The sequence below is a fragment of the Coptis chinensis genome, chromosome 5, assembly GCF_015680905.1.
Source record: "Coptis chinensis isolate HL-2020 chromosome 5, ASM1568090v1, whole genome shotgun sequence".
Taxonomy (NCBI): domain Eukaryota; kingdom Viridiplantae; phylum Streptophyta; class Magnoliopsida; order Ranunculales; family Ranunculaceae; genus Coptis; species Coptis chinensis.
Genome location: NC_141460.1, coordinates 66274671 through 66289876, shown reverse-complemented (window position 1 = coordinate 66289876; position 15206 = coordinate 66274671). Strand labels below are relative to the sequence as shown.

Genomic DNA, 15206 nt, shown 5'->3' with positions numbered 1-15206 from the left:
AGTATTTATTGAATTCAGGTATGGATGTTTATTTCATTTTGCCTGTCTTACGTATTTTAATTTATGTTATTCTCAGGATTCAAGATTTATGGAGTGTCGAGGCCTAGATAGTCGAAGAAGAAGATGATGAGTTCCCTGACAAATCTAAAATGTTTATTTCCTTGTGTATCAAATTTCTGAATTCGCATGTTCTTTATGTGTATAACTTTTTGGTTGTGATTTGTAGTAATATAAAGGAGTATGTACTTGATTAGATGTATTTGTGAGGTTTTCTTTTTATTGGTAACTTTTGTGGAATTTTCAAAAAAAGTGGGGCATTTATGCAGGTGATTGGTGAATGTGGTAAACGTGTGATAGGAGAAAATTAATTTTTTTTCAATACGAAATTGTTTTTTAACGGCAAAAAAAACGTTACTAAGCTCTTCATTAAGTAACACTTATAAAGTAGGAAAAACGTTAGAAATGGGTGCAAAAATCGTTAGTAAATGATTCAATTAGTAACACATACTACACAAAAAAGCGTTACTAATTTCTCATAACCGTTACTAATATATTTATTAAGCTATATGTACAAACCGTTAGAAATTGAAGGAAACCGTTACTATTGTTAAAAATATTTAATGCGATTGAGTCTAGAAACCGTTAGTAATTAATTTTTTAGCTTTTAGCTAAATAACCGTTACTAAAAAGAATTTGTAACGGTTAGAAACCGTAAGTAAATAACTTCACATATTAATAACGCCCAAACAGTTACGGAAATAAACCGTTACAAATATTTTTAGTAACGGTTCTGCGCTGTTAAGAATATCCTGTTTTGGTATAGTGAAAGGGATTTAATGGAGACTTATGCGAGTGTTGTCTTTGATTAATTAGTATGAGGTCGGGAATGATCCATATGTGGATCGGTGTAAGTGGGATGCGGGTATCCTTTCAATGAACACGTTCTTTCTTTCAATGAACAAGTTCTTTTTGCTTCATAGTTTCAATAAGATAGGTGTTAAAGCTTAAAATTTTAAATGGTGTAGGAAATAATTTTGTACTACTACATGTTCAATTTTTCCATTTTCATTATTGTATGACAGGTAAAGATTAATTTTGATCCAATTTGATTTTCACCGGTGCAATTTGGTCTGATTGCTTTTTCAAAAAATCAACATTTGTTGACGATTGTAATGAATTCCATATGAGGGTTGGTGTTGGGTTAATGTTTTGAAATAGAGAAATTGGTGATGCCCCAATAACTGAATATGTTGCTATTGGAGTGTGTTTAGTTTAACTTTTCTCTGTGGGTATATGATTTCTCTGAATATGATTTATAGAAGGAAAACATTGAGTGATTTTAAAGTGGCCCACCCCCTTCGTTAAACAATCGGCATTCAAACAAGCACAACCTTCAAATACGGATTGTTTTTATTATTAGATTTCAGTATAGATTATTACTGCCTTAAAGTGAACTCTTATGCACATTATGTGAAATATGCTTACGCTACGAATGATTGCACTATAAGAATGCAAGTTTTGAGGCTCTCATAAGTTCCTTAAGTGTTAGTAGTAGGTTGTGAGGGTTTCCTCTCGATGGTATTACTGAATAGTTATTAGGTCGTCTCTCAATCAATTATTAGATCTCCTAAAAGTACTTTCTTTCCTTAATATTAATTGAAATTGGTTTGAAGTTTTTTATTTGGTATTTGCATTTTAGTGTTATCACTGTCTCTGATGGCTGCATTTGATACTGATTAATTTCCTTTCTCAGCATCTGTATTGATAAATTGGAATAAATCAGCTAGGGCTCCCAAACTCTCTTTTTGGGCGCGCAATCAGGTAGTCTTCTCTGACCAATATCTGCCAAGTTTTTTATTTTATTTTTACTATTAATTTCATTCTTGACAAATTTCTTCTCGATTATGCTAATTTTTATTGTTAGTAACAATTTTCCCTCCTTTGCTTTAATTGACAAAAGGATTACTAGAGAAGGTTATTGAAGTCTCTCTCTTAGACATATAACTTTCGGCTTTTGGAGGGTATGTTCTTAATGTTTTTTTTTAACGAAAGTTTTATGTTTGACAACATCTCTATATCAAGTTAGGCAATGTTTTTGCGTAAATGACATTTGACATAGTTTGATTGTGAATGTGCTTTTGAATGGCTTTGAACTTTGAAATCATTGTCTCCCTAATTTCTATTGGTAGAATGGTAGCTCAAAAAATTGTCAAGTCTCTATATTGAAAATATTTCAAGACTGACAAGTAATTGAGCTTAGTAGTAATAGTGTTAAGACATCTATGATTGTTTCAAATTAACTAACTAACTCGAGAGTTATCTTTCTTTTTTCTTTCTTATCTTTGTATCTACATAATGGTAGAATGTCACGGCCGATTACGAAAGAGTGGATTCATGAACCAAATCGAGTGAGCACTGTCTATAGGGAAGGGGTAGCTAGTTTTATTGATTTGGCACAAAAAAAGTATGAAGGGTTCACAACATGTCCTTGTCCTTGTGTAACATGTTGGAATGGGAAAAGATTGGTGTTTGACGAAGTCCGAAGGCATATAATTCAAAATGGTTTTGATCTAACGTATACTATATGGTCCTTACATGGTGAAAAACAATCGAAGTATCCTGTGGTAGACATAGTTGAAGATGAAAACATTGAAGATAGAGGGCTTGGGTTAGAGAATCTTGTTGATGCTTGTTATGGCGTACATGAAGGTGTGAGGGGTGATGTGTATGGAGGGGATACCGATCAAACTTCTGATTTTGAACAACCTTTTGTTCCCGAACCAAATTTGGGTAAAAAGTATGCTGAATACAAAAGTAAAGCAGAAGAAAAATTATACCCTTCATGTTAGGGTCCAATGACAACTCTATCTGCAGTTGTAGAGCTTCATGACTTAAAGAAACAGTATGGTTGGTCCGGAAATAGTGTGAGTGCACTCTTGTCTATGCTAAGAACTTGGTTGCCAAAAGAAAATACTTTACTTGAAAAATGGCCAGTAATGAAGAAAATGTTGACAAACCTAGGGATGAAAGCAAAGCACATCGATGCTTGTGAGAATAATTGCATCTTGTATTATGGGACAAAGAAAGATTTGACAATATGTCCTCATTGTGAATCACCTAGATGTAAAGTGGAGGGTAAAATAGGGAAGGAATCCAAAGTGCCTAAAAAAGTATTGAGACATTTTCCTTTAGGTCCACGACTCCAACGATTGTATACGATACCATCATTAGCACGGGAAATGACATGACATGCTCGAGCAACAGCTTCATGGGATTATATGCGACATCCTATTGATTCAGTCCAATGGACAAAATTTAAAGAGAGATGGCCAGAATTCGCTAATGAGGGGCGTAATGTTTGGCTTGCACTTGCAACTGATGGCTTCAATCCTCGTGGCATTCAATCAACTGGCTATAGTTGTTGGCCTGTTATATTAGTGCCATACAATCTCCCACCTTCATTATGCATGAAATCCGACTTTCAGATGATGTCTTTGATGTTTTCCTTGAACCACTATTTGATGAGTTGGATCAGCTCTGGAGAGAAGGAGTCCCTGCGTTTGACATGCACAAGAGGGAACACTTTACTCTGAGAGCTATGTTGATGTGGGGGATACATGATTTTTCGGCTCTAGGAAACTTATCTGGTTGTGTGACACATGGTTATAAAGCATGTCCTGTTTGTGGTGACAACACTCCCTCGGAGCGTTTACCTTGTAGTAAGAAGATTGTGTACACAAACTACCGTTTGTTTCTTGATCCAGATCACCCATTTAGGTATAGTAAGCACTTCAAATATTGTTTTTTTTAAATAATCAAGTTAGGTATAATAAGCAGTTCTAACACTTTCTATCTTTAGGTATAGTAAGCACTTCAATGGGGAGCAAGAGCTTAACCTTCCTCCATCACGTCTTAAAGGAACAGAAATTGATAAGTTGTTGAGCCGCGTTAAATATGTACCTGGTAAGATCCAAAAAGGTTCCAAACGGTCAAGAGTTGATGGGAGTGTAAATGTTGTTGATAGAGATGATGATGATGATAGTGATGATGATGACGACGACGACGACGATGATAGTGTTGAAGTTACAAAGGCTTTTTATAGGAGTTCCATTTTGTTTAAGCTATTATATTAGTCAAGTCATAAAGTTCGACATTGTGTTGATGTGATGCACGATGAGAAGAATGCTTCTGAGCATATATTGTATCTGATCCTAGACCTAAAAAAAAACAAAGGATACAGTGGCTGCTAGAAAGGATTTGAAGATGAAGGGCATCCGCAGTAGTTTGTGGATGCAAAAGGACTTAAATACCGGTAGGTAGAAAAAACCAAAGGCCTCCTATGTCTTAGATGCAGATGAGAAAAAACATTTTTTCCAAATTTTGAAAAACTTGAAACTTCCTTCGGGCTTTTCGTCTAACCTGAGCAACATTGTCGGTTCCAACCCACTTTCTTCGCTCATGATGAAGTCTCATGACCATCATGTTATAATGCAATATGTTTTGTGTTGCTTCAACATGCTTTTCCAAAAAACCGTGACTTGCGAAGAGCCTTTCAACAGATCAGCTTATTCTTTAGAATCTTGTGTTCGAAGGTTTTATGTCGTAAGGATATGGAAGGTGCCAAAATCATGATTATAGAAGCATTGTGTGTCCTGGAGAAGCATCTTCCACCATCTTTTTTTGATATTAGTATCCATCTTATGGTGCATCTAGCCGATGAAGCATTGATTTGTGGACCTGTGTGGGCTAGGTGGATGTATCCTTTTGAGCAGTAAGTCAACAGTGTCATATATTTTAGTTCAATTTCTTTTATAAAGATAAGCATTAACAACACACTTATACTTATTGCATTTCTCAATACTAACAGGGCGATGAAAGAGTGTAAAAACATACCTAGCAATAAACGATGTGTTGAAGGGTCAATTGTAGAGTCCTATATAGTTTCTGAATCCGTCCGATATGCCATGGAGTACATGCCACGTGGAGGAAATAAAAAATTGACTCGTAAGCGCTACCTTGATGAAAATGGCGAGATCATTGATGAAGGGCCTTTGCTCGACTTCAAAGTTGTGATGCTAGAAATGACACAATGGATACAAATACGGAGATGGCTTATTTTTCGATTACAAGTTGAAAGACTTGATGAATTCTACAAGTGGGTTGTTCATTCTAGCTTTGAATTTGACTAGTTTTGGTAATTTATGAATAATCACGTATATATGGACTTCCATGAATGAATTACAGTGAGTATCGTAACTTGCAGCCCACTACTCGTGGTAGAGAAAGAGGAATAGCAAAGTCAGAAGTGGAGATTCAGACAGAATTCATTGTCTGGTTATACAATAAGGTATTCTTTTACTTAAAATTTCTAGTAGCTAGGGTGAGCCTTTAGTTTTGTTGGTATTTTGTTAATTTTCTTTTTCTTTGCTGTATAGTTGTTGAAGGATAAACACACGCAAGGCGACTTGTGGCAATTTGTTAAAGGGCCAATGCACAAAGCTAAATCATATAAGAAGTATCGCATTAATGGATTTGTCTTTTCTACCAAGTCTCATGATGATACTGTTGTCACACAAAACAGTGGTGTTTGTATGAAGGCTATTACGTCATTTATGGCAAGTAGGAAAGACAAAAATCCGGTCGACTCAGAAACCATGTGGTATGGGGTTATCAAGCAAATTTTGGAGTTGGACTACACAACTTTCCATGAAGTGGTATTTTATTGCGATTGGGTGAGGGTTGAGGACAAAACTAATGGTTGTAAACTTTGTCCGGATTCTAATTTGGTGATGGTCAACTTTAATAGGCTCAAGAGTGTCCATCATCAACTTGATGAGCCAGTCATTCTTGCTTCCGAGGCTAGTCAAGTGTTCTATTCAAATGATTTGAAAAATCCTGATTGGTGGGTGGTCATACATCCTCCTCCTTGATTGAGTAGTAACGTAGATGATCTAGAAACGCTAACTGAAGTCCAGTCTATTTTTTATGACCAACCTAATTTGCTACCCCTGATGCAGAAAGTTTGCAAATGATAGTAGTTGTACTATGCACTTTATTTTTTGTTGTTAGTAATGTACACTTCACGACCTCTATTTTTCTATTTTTTTTTTTTTTTTTTTTTTTTTTTTTTTGGTTGATTAATTATATGTTGTGCCAATATCTCTTACCATGTGACAAGTTTGTGCTATATTAGTTTTTGATGAACTTATTTCATTTTCTTTAATTATTAGGTTGTTTTTAATATAATGGCTTCAAGTTCACAACGTCGTGGCGCGGCCCGGTCGTCTCCTTCAGGTTCACAACACCCACAACACCGTACTTTGCCCCAATCATCTCCTTCAGGTTCACAACACCGTACAATGCCCCAGTCGTCTCCTTTAGGTTCACATCAACCTAATGTGTCCCAACCATCTGAATCAGCGGGAGACAATACTTTGCGATCTAATAATGGTAAGCTGCCAATCATAGTGCACCCTGACGGTAGGGTCACAGGAGTTTATAGTGCCAAATGGAGCAGTAGAGTCGGCTATTGGATACGAGATGTTGCCCCAATTTCTTACGCAAGTTGGGATAAAGTAGATGATTCTTTCAAAGCTGAAGTTTGGTTAAAGTTAATGGTAACTATTTATTTTATTTTATTATTATTTTTGTTTCCATAACCATACTAGTCATAGCATACATATAAATGTATATATGTGATTTGTAGGAGGAGTTCCAACTCAATATGAACCCAACAATGGGGGTGCGGAAGAATATAGAGAAATGGTTTGCTCCTAAGTTTCGATATTGGAAATATGCTTTGCGAGGTAAAATATTGAAGAATTGTGAATCTGAGCAAGAAGCTATTTCATCATGTCCAATGGGGTTTGATCCAATTCATTGGGAAGCATTCGCAATCCATGAGAACAGACAAGAAGTAAAAGATATGTGCGCTAAGAATGCTGAGAATAGAAGTATGAACTTAATTGGCCATACTTGTGGCAGGAAACCTTATGGAAGAATATTGGAGGAACTTGTACCTATCATTATCACTACTGCATAACTTCCTTTCATTTGCAATGTTACTACTTAATAACTTTCTACGTATACTTATTTTGTGTAGATGAGCTTTTAATTCAGAGAAGAAGCATAGACGTACGGATAGTTGGAAATATGGTCATAAACATCGAGATGGGACTGTTTTGGAGCGTGCCCAAGAATACTATGTGAGTTTGTAAAATATTTTGTCTTAATTAAGTCTTGTAGTCCATACTCAAGTATATGCCCCAAAAATTTCAGGATCGAGTTACAAGTGTTGAAGAACAGATGGCTGAAGAAGCAAGTGAACATGGGGGTGAAGCGGTTTACGACATCACATGTGATCCACTGGCTCAAGTTTTTGGGAAGGATAAAGGGAGTCGTACTCGTGGATTAAGCTCTTGCATGTCCAACAAACAACTACAAAAGTTTGCTATCGCAGAGGAGCTAGTTGAACAGGAGAGCTCAAGTAAATCGAAGCTCGAGGATGAATTAGCTGAGGTGAAGTCTACAGTGGGAAACCTCTTAGCTGGCCAAACAAGAATGGAGAATATGATGGCGGTAAGTTATGACGTGCCGTGTGCTATTTCTTGTTTTGCCATAATTGTAACTTCTTTTTATTTATGTAATTGTTGTAGTTCACTGTGTATAGGGTATTCTTGAACATGTGAGACTTAATGGATCGACAAATGGCCAACCATCTACACCTACAACTAAAGTTGATTCTACTTCTGTCCCTGTCCCTGTCCCTCGTACTCAGCAAGCTCCAAATTTAATTAATCGAAATGGATCTTTGAACCCTCCTTCTAGATTGACTTCTTACCCGAATGTGAAGATATTGGGGAGGAAACGTGAACACGTGGCTAATGGGTATGTTAAGACTGACAGCCAAAAATGTCATTTTAGAGATATTATAGGAGATGAAAAGGTTGTCTATATTACCAATGTCTTGGTTGGTGATGCTCTTGTGTATGATGGTCCCCAGGATGATATTTTGTATCTACGAGATATAGCTGATTGAGGCTTCTTGATTTAAATTTGGAGGCAGGCTGCAATATGAAGATTAATTTCGTTTGTTTTACATTTACGTTTTAATTTGGAACTCAAGTCACGAGGGATGAGCCAGTTTATCTATTGTTAGTTTGCGTCTTGTATGGACCTTTTGTTCATGGATATGTTTAGTAGTGAATGGACTCTTTTTGTTTATATATGTGTGTATGCTCCTTACCATTGATTGTTCATATGTATTGTGGTTACTTTTGCAGGTTTAGAGTTGAGTTTACTAACCCTTTTTAACTCCGCCAATGCAACTCATAAAGAATTTGCATTGCCGGTCTCAAGCCCGGATAAAGGAGGAGAGAGAAAGGTGACTACTGTGTATTACTACCGTGGATTGATTGATTTATTATATCATTTCAGGTTCTTGGACAAGGTAGAGGTGGAAAAGTTTGAGGGTTTTGCATTGGGCAGCAAGGTAATTAGCCGAAAACTTTTTTTTTCCCTAATTCATCAATGTTTAAAGTGAGCCATTGAGTATAATAGAATTTCTATAGGTTTCTTTGCTTTCGATTTAGGTGTTGGTGTTAGTCTTTGTTTTTCTTTGCTGCTTTCGATTTAGGGGTAGGAAGCTATTTGGAAGAAGAGCAACACAAACTTATTTGGAGTTCTTTACAGCTGATTTCTTGCCAAGGCATGTCCTAGACTTAATGAATTTATAGCGTTTCTAGAATACATGGGTTTTACATTTCTTCCTCATCAGTTCAAGTGCAAATGATCTGGATCTTAGAAATGTTTGTTTGATTGATTGTGGACCTGGATTTTAGGTTGCTAATAACCTCGAGGTTTTTCTTGGTTCTGAGTTTCATGTGGCATTTGAAGAAGCAATGAAGTATGGTGGCAACGTAATACTGGGTAACCATCCAGTTTCTCTACAGCATGCTTTTCCAAGCAATGTTTTTACCAAGCCCCGAGGATCTTAATAAAATGGTAAGCATTCTCATCTTCACGTCATTGTGGTAATGTGGTTCAATTATGTGCGTCGCGTGTTGCTTAGCGGAAGTTTTTATTACTTGCTACTTGTCCGAGAAAGAAACGTGATTTATGTTCCCTGATTTCTCATGTCTCGAAAGTACGTCGTGAGAGCAACAATGAACCTATTGAAATTACACATAAATATTTTTGAATGTGTGATCGATGTGTGTAGGTCCGATTGGGTGATCTGAGAATGGTGTATTCCTTTTGAAATTATGAAAAAGGATACCTTTTTGTGGTTTTGAGGAAGCGAGAATGGAGCTAGGAGATTCCTAAAGGCGGAGATCCGAGGCTATGAGGAGGGATCAAGATTTCTAGTTGTATTTCGTTTAAGGTCCGAAGATGGTCTGTCGGGGTATGTCCTTATTATATAAGTACTAATATTGTTTAGCATAAGGTGAGGTCTGTACTGGTGTTAAATTCCACCACCTATACCTGTCCCTATACAATTTCTATGCATAGCCTTCTTTAACTTCTTGCTAGTGGGGTCTATGGCTTTGGTCTATATTATTGTATGCATTTCTATGGCATCAATAAATCTTACTATACAAAACACAGAGTCTGTGCTCCTAATGTATTTATGAAGAATGTTGTCCACCACAAGAAACTATGCAGAAAATGGACATAACTGATTGTATGCCTGATCAACTCAAATTGGATGGTGCCAATTAAGTTATGAAAGTGCCCTTTCAGCCAATAGGTTCTTACATGGTTTCAAAATATCTTCATCATGTGCTCATAATTAACTGTTTTTTTCCTGGTTTGGGTGCATATTTACATACAAATCAAAGAATGTTTGTATGTTTCACTTTTTTTGAATAATTTTATCTATATGACAGCTGACCATTTGGAGTTTGGTTTGACAGATTTGAGAATAGAACAGTTAACAAAAGAATCAAAGATTAGTTGATGATGCCGGATCGATTAGAGCCTCTTTCTACCATAAATTTCTCGTGGGAGGATCCTTGTGGTAAAAATGATTGATACAAAAGTTCAAAGTGGAAGCATTACATGTTGTTCACCAATTTAACTTAACGAGGATGGAGAAATCTTCTTAAGAGGAAAGTGCACTAGAAGTAAAGTTTCACGTTGTAGAAATTGGGGACTTAATAATTGCTAGGTTCATTGAAGATTTACCATCACAATCGGGTTCTCTGGAAGGAAGTTTACCAGGGATCTGCTGAAAGACTTCATGTATGCCAAGCAAGATGCAGAATGATATTGCACCTTGAGTTTATTATCGAATTAGGAGTTGTTGGTATTTCTGTGATAAACCTCAGACCAAGAGAGCTCTCATACATATACCTGGAAAGGGTATTTGTTTCATATTCAACTGGCTACAATGGAGGTACCACTAGCAGGTGACTACCTTGATATATTTTAAGTGTGTTTCGTTTCGTTTTTCTATTATTTTTTTTTCTTTCTTTCTTTTAAGCAGATAATGGAATTTTGAAACCATGAGCTACTTTGTTGTGTTCTGTGGGTAATTTCTTTACGTTTTTATTGTAGTATATTGGGGAATGGGGGATATATATATATTTTAATCCTTAATCAGTAAAAGATAATTCATATCCAAATAAAAAAATAGTATGATCCAAATGGCTAGGTTTACCTAGTAGGAGCTAAGATTCTACAACCTAACTGACACCTTCCACCACATTGTCTTTTATTACCTTTGTAATAATTACGTTCTATCCTCTGTAGATTTGTTCCACCAAATGATTTCAACCTGGCCTTGCTAACACTAGAACTGGCGTTTGTTAGTAAAAATGTCAACACAAGTGAACAGGTGTATATATTTAGCTGTTATTTAGTTCAATGAAATCTCTTATCTTTCTTTTTTTTTATATGGGATTTATTAGGGCTAAAATAAGTCCAATTCTTGCAGATTGATGCCGTTCTTTTAGCGCAGCAACTTCGGAAGAGATTTGTTAACCAGACATTTTGATGTGATCTATTTAGTTTCAATATCAATTTGATTGATTAAAGTTTAGTTAGTCTTCAGATCTGTTGGATATGAATTATTGAATGTTGAGCTGATTATGTTTTTATGTGATTTGTAGTTGCCTAGTATTGGAATTACACATGTAACGATGGAATCAGATAAGTATATATGTGTACGAGAAACATCACCGCAAAACTGTGTTGTTATTATTGATATGAGTATGCCTAATTAGCCGTTGAGAAGGCCTATTACTGCTGATTCCGCTTTGATGAATCCTAATTATTTTCTTGGCAGACAAAGGGCAGAAAGTGACACTAGTGTTGTTGATGCTCCTGCTAAGGCTCAAAAGTTTGCTCAAAGGTACTACTATCAAGTATTGCTTAATATATATTCTGTGTATTATTAGGTATACAGAGTTACTGGAGGACATAAAGAAAGATCCTGAAAGCCATGGCGGGCCTCCTGATTATGTTGTGAGTAAAACTTGGTAGCCTTTAGGAGTATAAGGTTCAGTTGCTAAAGTTGTATTTTCTGGATTTTTGTAGCTTCTCTGCAGAATTCACGAGCAAGTGCTTAGAGAGTTAGGATTCAGAGATGTATTCAAGAAAGTGAAGGTCAGAATTCTGTCTTTAGCATACTATAGCCCATTTTGTTTAATTCTAGAATTCTTGCTTTGAAAGAAAGGTGAGTAGTTCGAAATTGAACTGTACTTTTTTAATTACTTATGATCTTGTTGTCTTGGTAACTAGATCACATCATTTATGTTATTCATGGATACATTTTACATATAATCTAATAATTTATATGCTGTACTATTGATAAGAGTTGGGTGTTTTTTTTTCCGCTCTCGTGGATCAATGATAATTTCAGAAATTTTAAATTAGCATAATTGTTCTTTATAAGTTGGATAGTGTTGTAGTAAACAAACATTGAAAGGTGCATCTTCTTCGACACAACAATTAATATTTTTTCAAAGGAAGTTGTAGCTGAGTTTAATTTCTCTGTAGGTGAAGGTTAGAGTGCATAGTCTCTTATTAGACAAGAAGTAAACTTGATTCTCTTGTGATGCAGTTGATGATTTGAAGCTTGATTCTCCTGTGGTTGGAAGCCGAGGTTTAGGAGTGCTGAAAAGGTTCTACTCTTAACAGTCTAAATGCTAGTAAACTTCATTTTTTTTGTGAAATCATGCATGTGGAAGAGCATATTATGTTGCGACTGCACGGTTAGTGAAAATTGTGTATATTGACTAATCAATAGCTTGTTTTAGTGGTTCCTTAGCTTGTATTGACTAAGGTCTAGTTGAAATGAATTTTTTTTCTTTTTATGAAGGAAAAATACACATCACCAAAGATCTGTAGCTGCCAGCTTGGTCCAGGGTGTATATGTTTTAGAGCGAGACCGCCAAGAGAATCGTCAAGGACCCCATGCTCTTGCTTCTTAGGATGTGATATCGAGTTGTTGTATAGGGATTATATTGAAATAGTATGTTGGTAGAGTCTGCTATATCCATACATTTATATCTTTTAATCTACATGTTATTCATTATTTAGTGATATATATACTTAGTCAAATTTTGGTGCTGGTTATTACTAAGATTTTCTTTGTGTATAATTGCTTGTTTGGGGTTTATGTGGTTGTATTTATGCAGGCGATTTCAGGGGAAAAAAAAATATAAATATAAGAATGGAAACCAAAAACAAATATTATTTTTTTTCAAATAAATAATAATTTGTGACGCCTGACAGGCGTCAATAAGCATTTAAAAAAAAAGGACAAATTTATGATAACTGACGGCACTGAGGCGTTAATTTGTTTTGGCGCCAAGTTATAGCGCCAGTTTTTTAGGCGATTCGAAAGTTCAATAGTGATGGCGTAGAGGCGTTAGTAATTCACATTTAGTGGCGCATCTCAGTTAGTTAGTAATGCACATTTAGTGACGGCATACAGGCGTTAGTAATACACATTTAGTGACGGCGTACAGGTGTCAGTAAATATGTGAATTGTGACGGCATAATAGCGTCACAAAAATTTCTGACACCAACACAGACGCCTAAATTCCAACGCCTTGTAGGCATCACAATAAATATTTCTGACGCCTCCTAGCCGTCACAAAAGTGTTGTTATGTTGTAGTGGCTAGTCCAGTGGTCACTTTGTTACTTTACGTAGCTTAATGTCCCATGTTCGACACTGGGCAGCTACAATTTTGTTATTTTTTGTAATCGAAAAAAAACCAAACACGCAAGAGAATTAGAGAAATTTTAAGTGCCTGCTCCGATCAAAACTCCACACTCTCACTAGGCTCATCTTTGACCAAAAGTGTTTTCTTTTCCAGATCAAAACCGGCTAATCTTTACTATTTTCATCGCCATTCTAAATCGCCCCTTCTATACACACCCAGTGTTTTGCTTTACTTCAACCTAAAAAACTCAAATTTTCCCTTTCTGATGAAGCCGCCCAATTAACCCTAAATTTCGGTGAATAACTATCCTACACTCATGGGAATACATTTCTGTGATATCATTTTTTTTTTTTTTTTTTGAGTGGTGGCGCATTCGGAGGTAGAAGAAGACGGGTTTTTGTGACTGCAATCAAAGGTAACTTGAATCTCTCATAGTTTGTCACTTTTGATTGATTCATCCCATTTATTTGTTTCTTCGTTTTTTGTGTTTACAGTTGGTTTTTTTTCTTCTTCAAAAGAATGTGTCCTAAAGTCATCGCTACTTACCATACAGATTTTGAAATTGCTTCAAAATGTGAAATTGCTTCAAAATGTGTCTGAAGCTGGTGAGATCTATGAAGAGATTGGAAAGTTGGAATCAGTGGCATCATGCTTCATGAAGTTGGGGAATTATGAAAAAGCATGTAAGTAATTTGTCAGTCTGACTGACAAAGAATCTCCATTTTAATTCTTATCTTCAGGGTCCTGTTTTAGAAATTCTTTGTGGTTTTAAAGATAACCAGTTAGGATATATATGTTGCGATTAACAACCAGACATCCTGGCTGGTTGGAGTAAATGAGGAGGTTCTTCACTGTACAGACGACAAATTAAAGTTTACATGAGTGGTGGGTGCTGAAATGCCTTGGTCAGCAGTTTCTGAGAGAAGAAATCTCGATCTTATACTATTTGCTGTAAACTGCTACAATTATTGAAGTAGCTTCAAGATGAATATTTGGAGAAAAGATTCCTTTTTGTTCAGAAAGCAGTGCTTGCTCTTCAGATTTCTGGGGTACTAAAGTTTCATGCCAAGTATGACTGCAGTACTTCTAGGAGCTTTGGTTTACTTGAGGGTTTCTTAAACTTGGTTTTTTACCCTCTGTGTTATATGGAGTCTGATATTTAGCAAGAATGGTGTGCTAGGCTTATGGACAAAAATACCGCAATTCAAGCAGTAGGTTTAGTTCATTATGAAAATTTCACGTCCTTTTAAAGGGGGTTGACATGGCTTGGAATATTTAGAGTAAATGGCATGTCTTGTAGTTAGAAAATAATTCTTTAGTTTACAATTTTGATTCGTTATATGTTGTTTACCTTGTTGTAAATAATCAAGGCCTTTCTGTATGTAAGATTGTGGTGCAAATGACAACGACCAAATTGGAGATGAAGAGATATTTGGAGCAATTATTAGTCACTCCCTGGTCAATTTTTTTCCATGTAGCTATTTAATTTCAACTTTGCTACTTTTATGTTACCATGAATGCCGTGTTCATTTGATGCATGCTAGTTTCATAAAATGGGAATTGATTGCTCCTATCATATTCAAAAGGGATTGACAACATGGAGTTTTGTAGTCTTTGAGTATAGGTGTCATTTGTGAGGTCCATTGGTGTTGAACCAGAGGCAGCCCTTGTACCAATCTGAATTGGGAATTTTGTCTTGCGATATCGTGTTAGACCATACGAATATATCAATCTTCTTTGTGTTAGATATTTTGAATCTGTTGCAATTTATACATGAATAGACTTCTTGTTTTGTTCTTTTGTCTAAGCTTTTGTTTGCATAAAAATTTTGTACTCTTGTTACCGTATTGAAGTATGTTTGTACCTGGACAATGAATCTGAAATGCCATTTATCTTTTTCTTGTCATGTTTAGTGTAACGCCCGTATTTAAAATACATAATTATTTATTAATTAATTAATTTAATTATTTATATAAAATTTGATTGGATTGGATTTGGGATACGTGGGCCTGGTTTCTGGGCCAGAGTCTATG

General features: G+C 35.8%; 1 protein-coding gene and 2 long non-coding RNA genes across 3 annotated transcripts; all 3 read left to right on the top strand.

Moving 5' to 3' along the window:
• The first annotated feature begins 2363 nt into the window (after positions 1-2363).
• LOC147498425 (uncharacterized) lies at positions 2364-5930 on the top strand. The gene is made up of 7 exons (XM_086563229.1): positions 2364-2814; positions 3486-3777; positions 3860-4007; positions 4593-4771; positions 4868-5159; positions 5264-5347; positions 5436-5930. Exons 1-7 carry the CDS (start codon positions 2364-2366, stop codon positions 5928-5930), a joined length of 1941 nt encoding a protein of 646 aa, XP_086419355.1.
• Positions 5931-10242: 4312 nt separating this feature from the next.
• On the top strand, positions 10243-11023 carry LOC147498424 (uncharacterized). Its single transcript, XR_015194658.1, has 3 exons — positions 10243-10409; positions 10753-10837; positions 10937-11023. It is a non-coding gene; the product is annotated as an uncharacterized LOC147498424 (long non-coding RNA).
• Positions 11024-11537: 514 nt separating this feature from the next.
• On the top strand, positions 11538-12495 carry LOC147498423 (uncharacterized). Its single transcript, XR_015194294.1, has 3 exons — positions 11538-11607; positions 12065-12125; positions 12323-12495. It is a non-coding gene; the product is annotated as an uncharacterized LOC147498423 (long non-coding RNA).
• The last annotated feature ends 2711 nt before the right edge of the window (positions 12496-15206 follow it).

Excerpts from the sequence above, each read along its gene's own strand:
- LOC147498425 (XM_086563229.1), top strand. The coding sequence starts at position 2,364 with ATGTCACGGCCGATTACGAAAGAGTGGATTCATGAACCAAATCGAGTG. Across the intron at positions 2,815-3,485 it reads AAAGTATGCTGAATACAAAA|ATGATGTCTTTGATGTTTTC; the intron begins GTAAAGCAGAAG and ends TCCGACTTTCAG. Across the intron at positions 4,772-4,867 it reads TGGATGTATCCTTTTGAGCA|GGCGATGAAAGAGTGTAAAA; the intron begins GTAAGTCAACAG and ends CAATACTAACAG.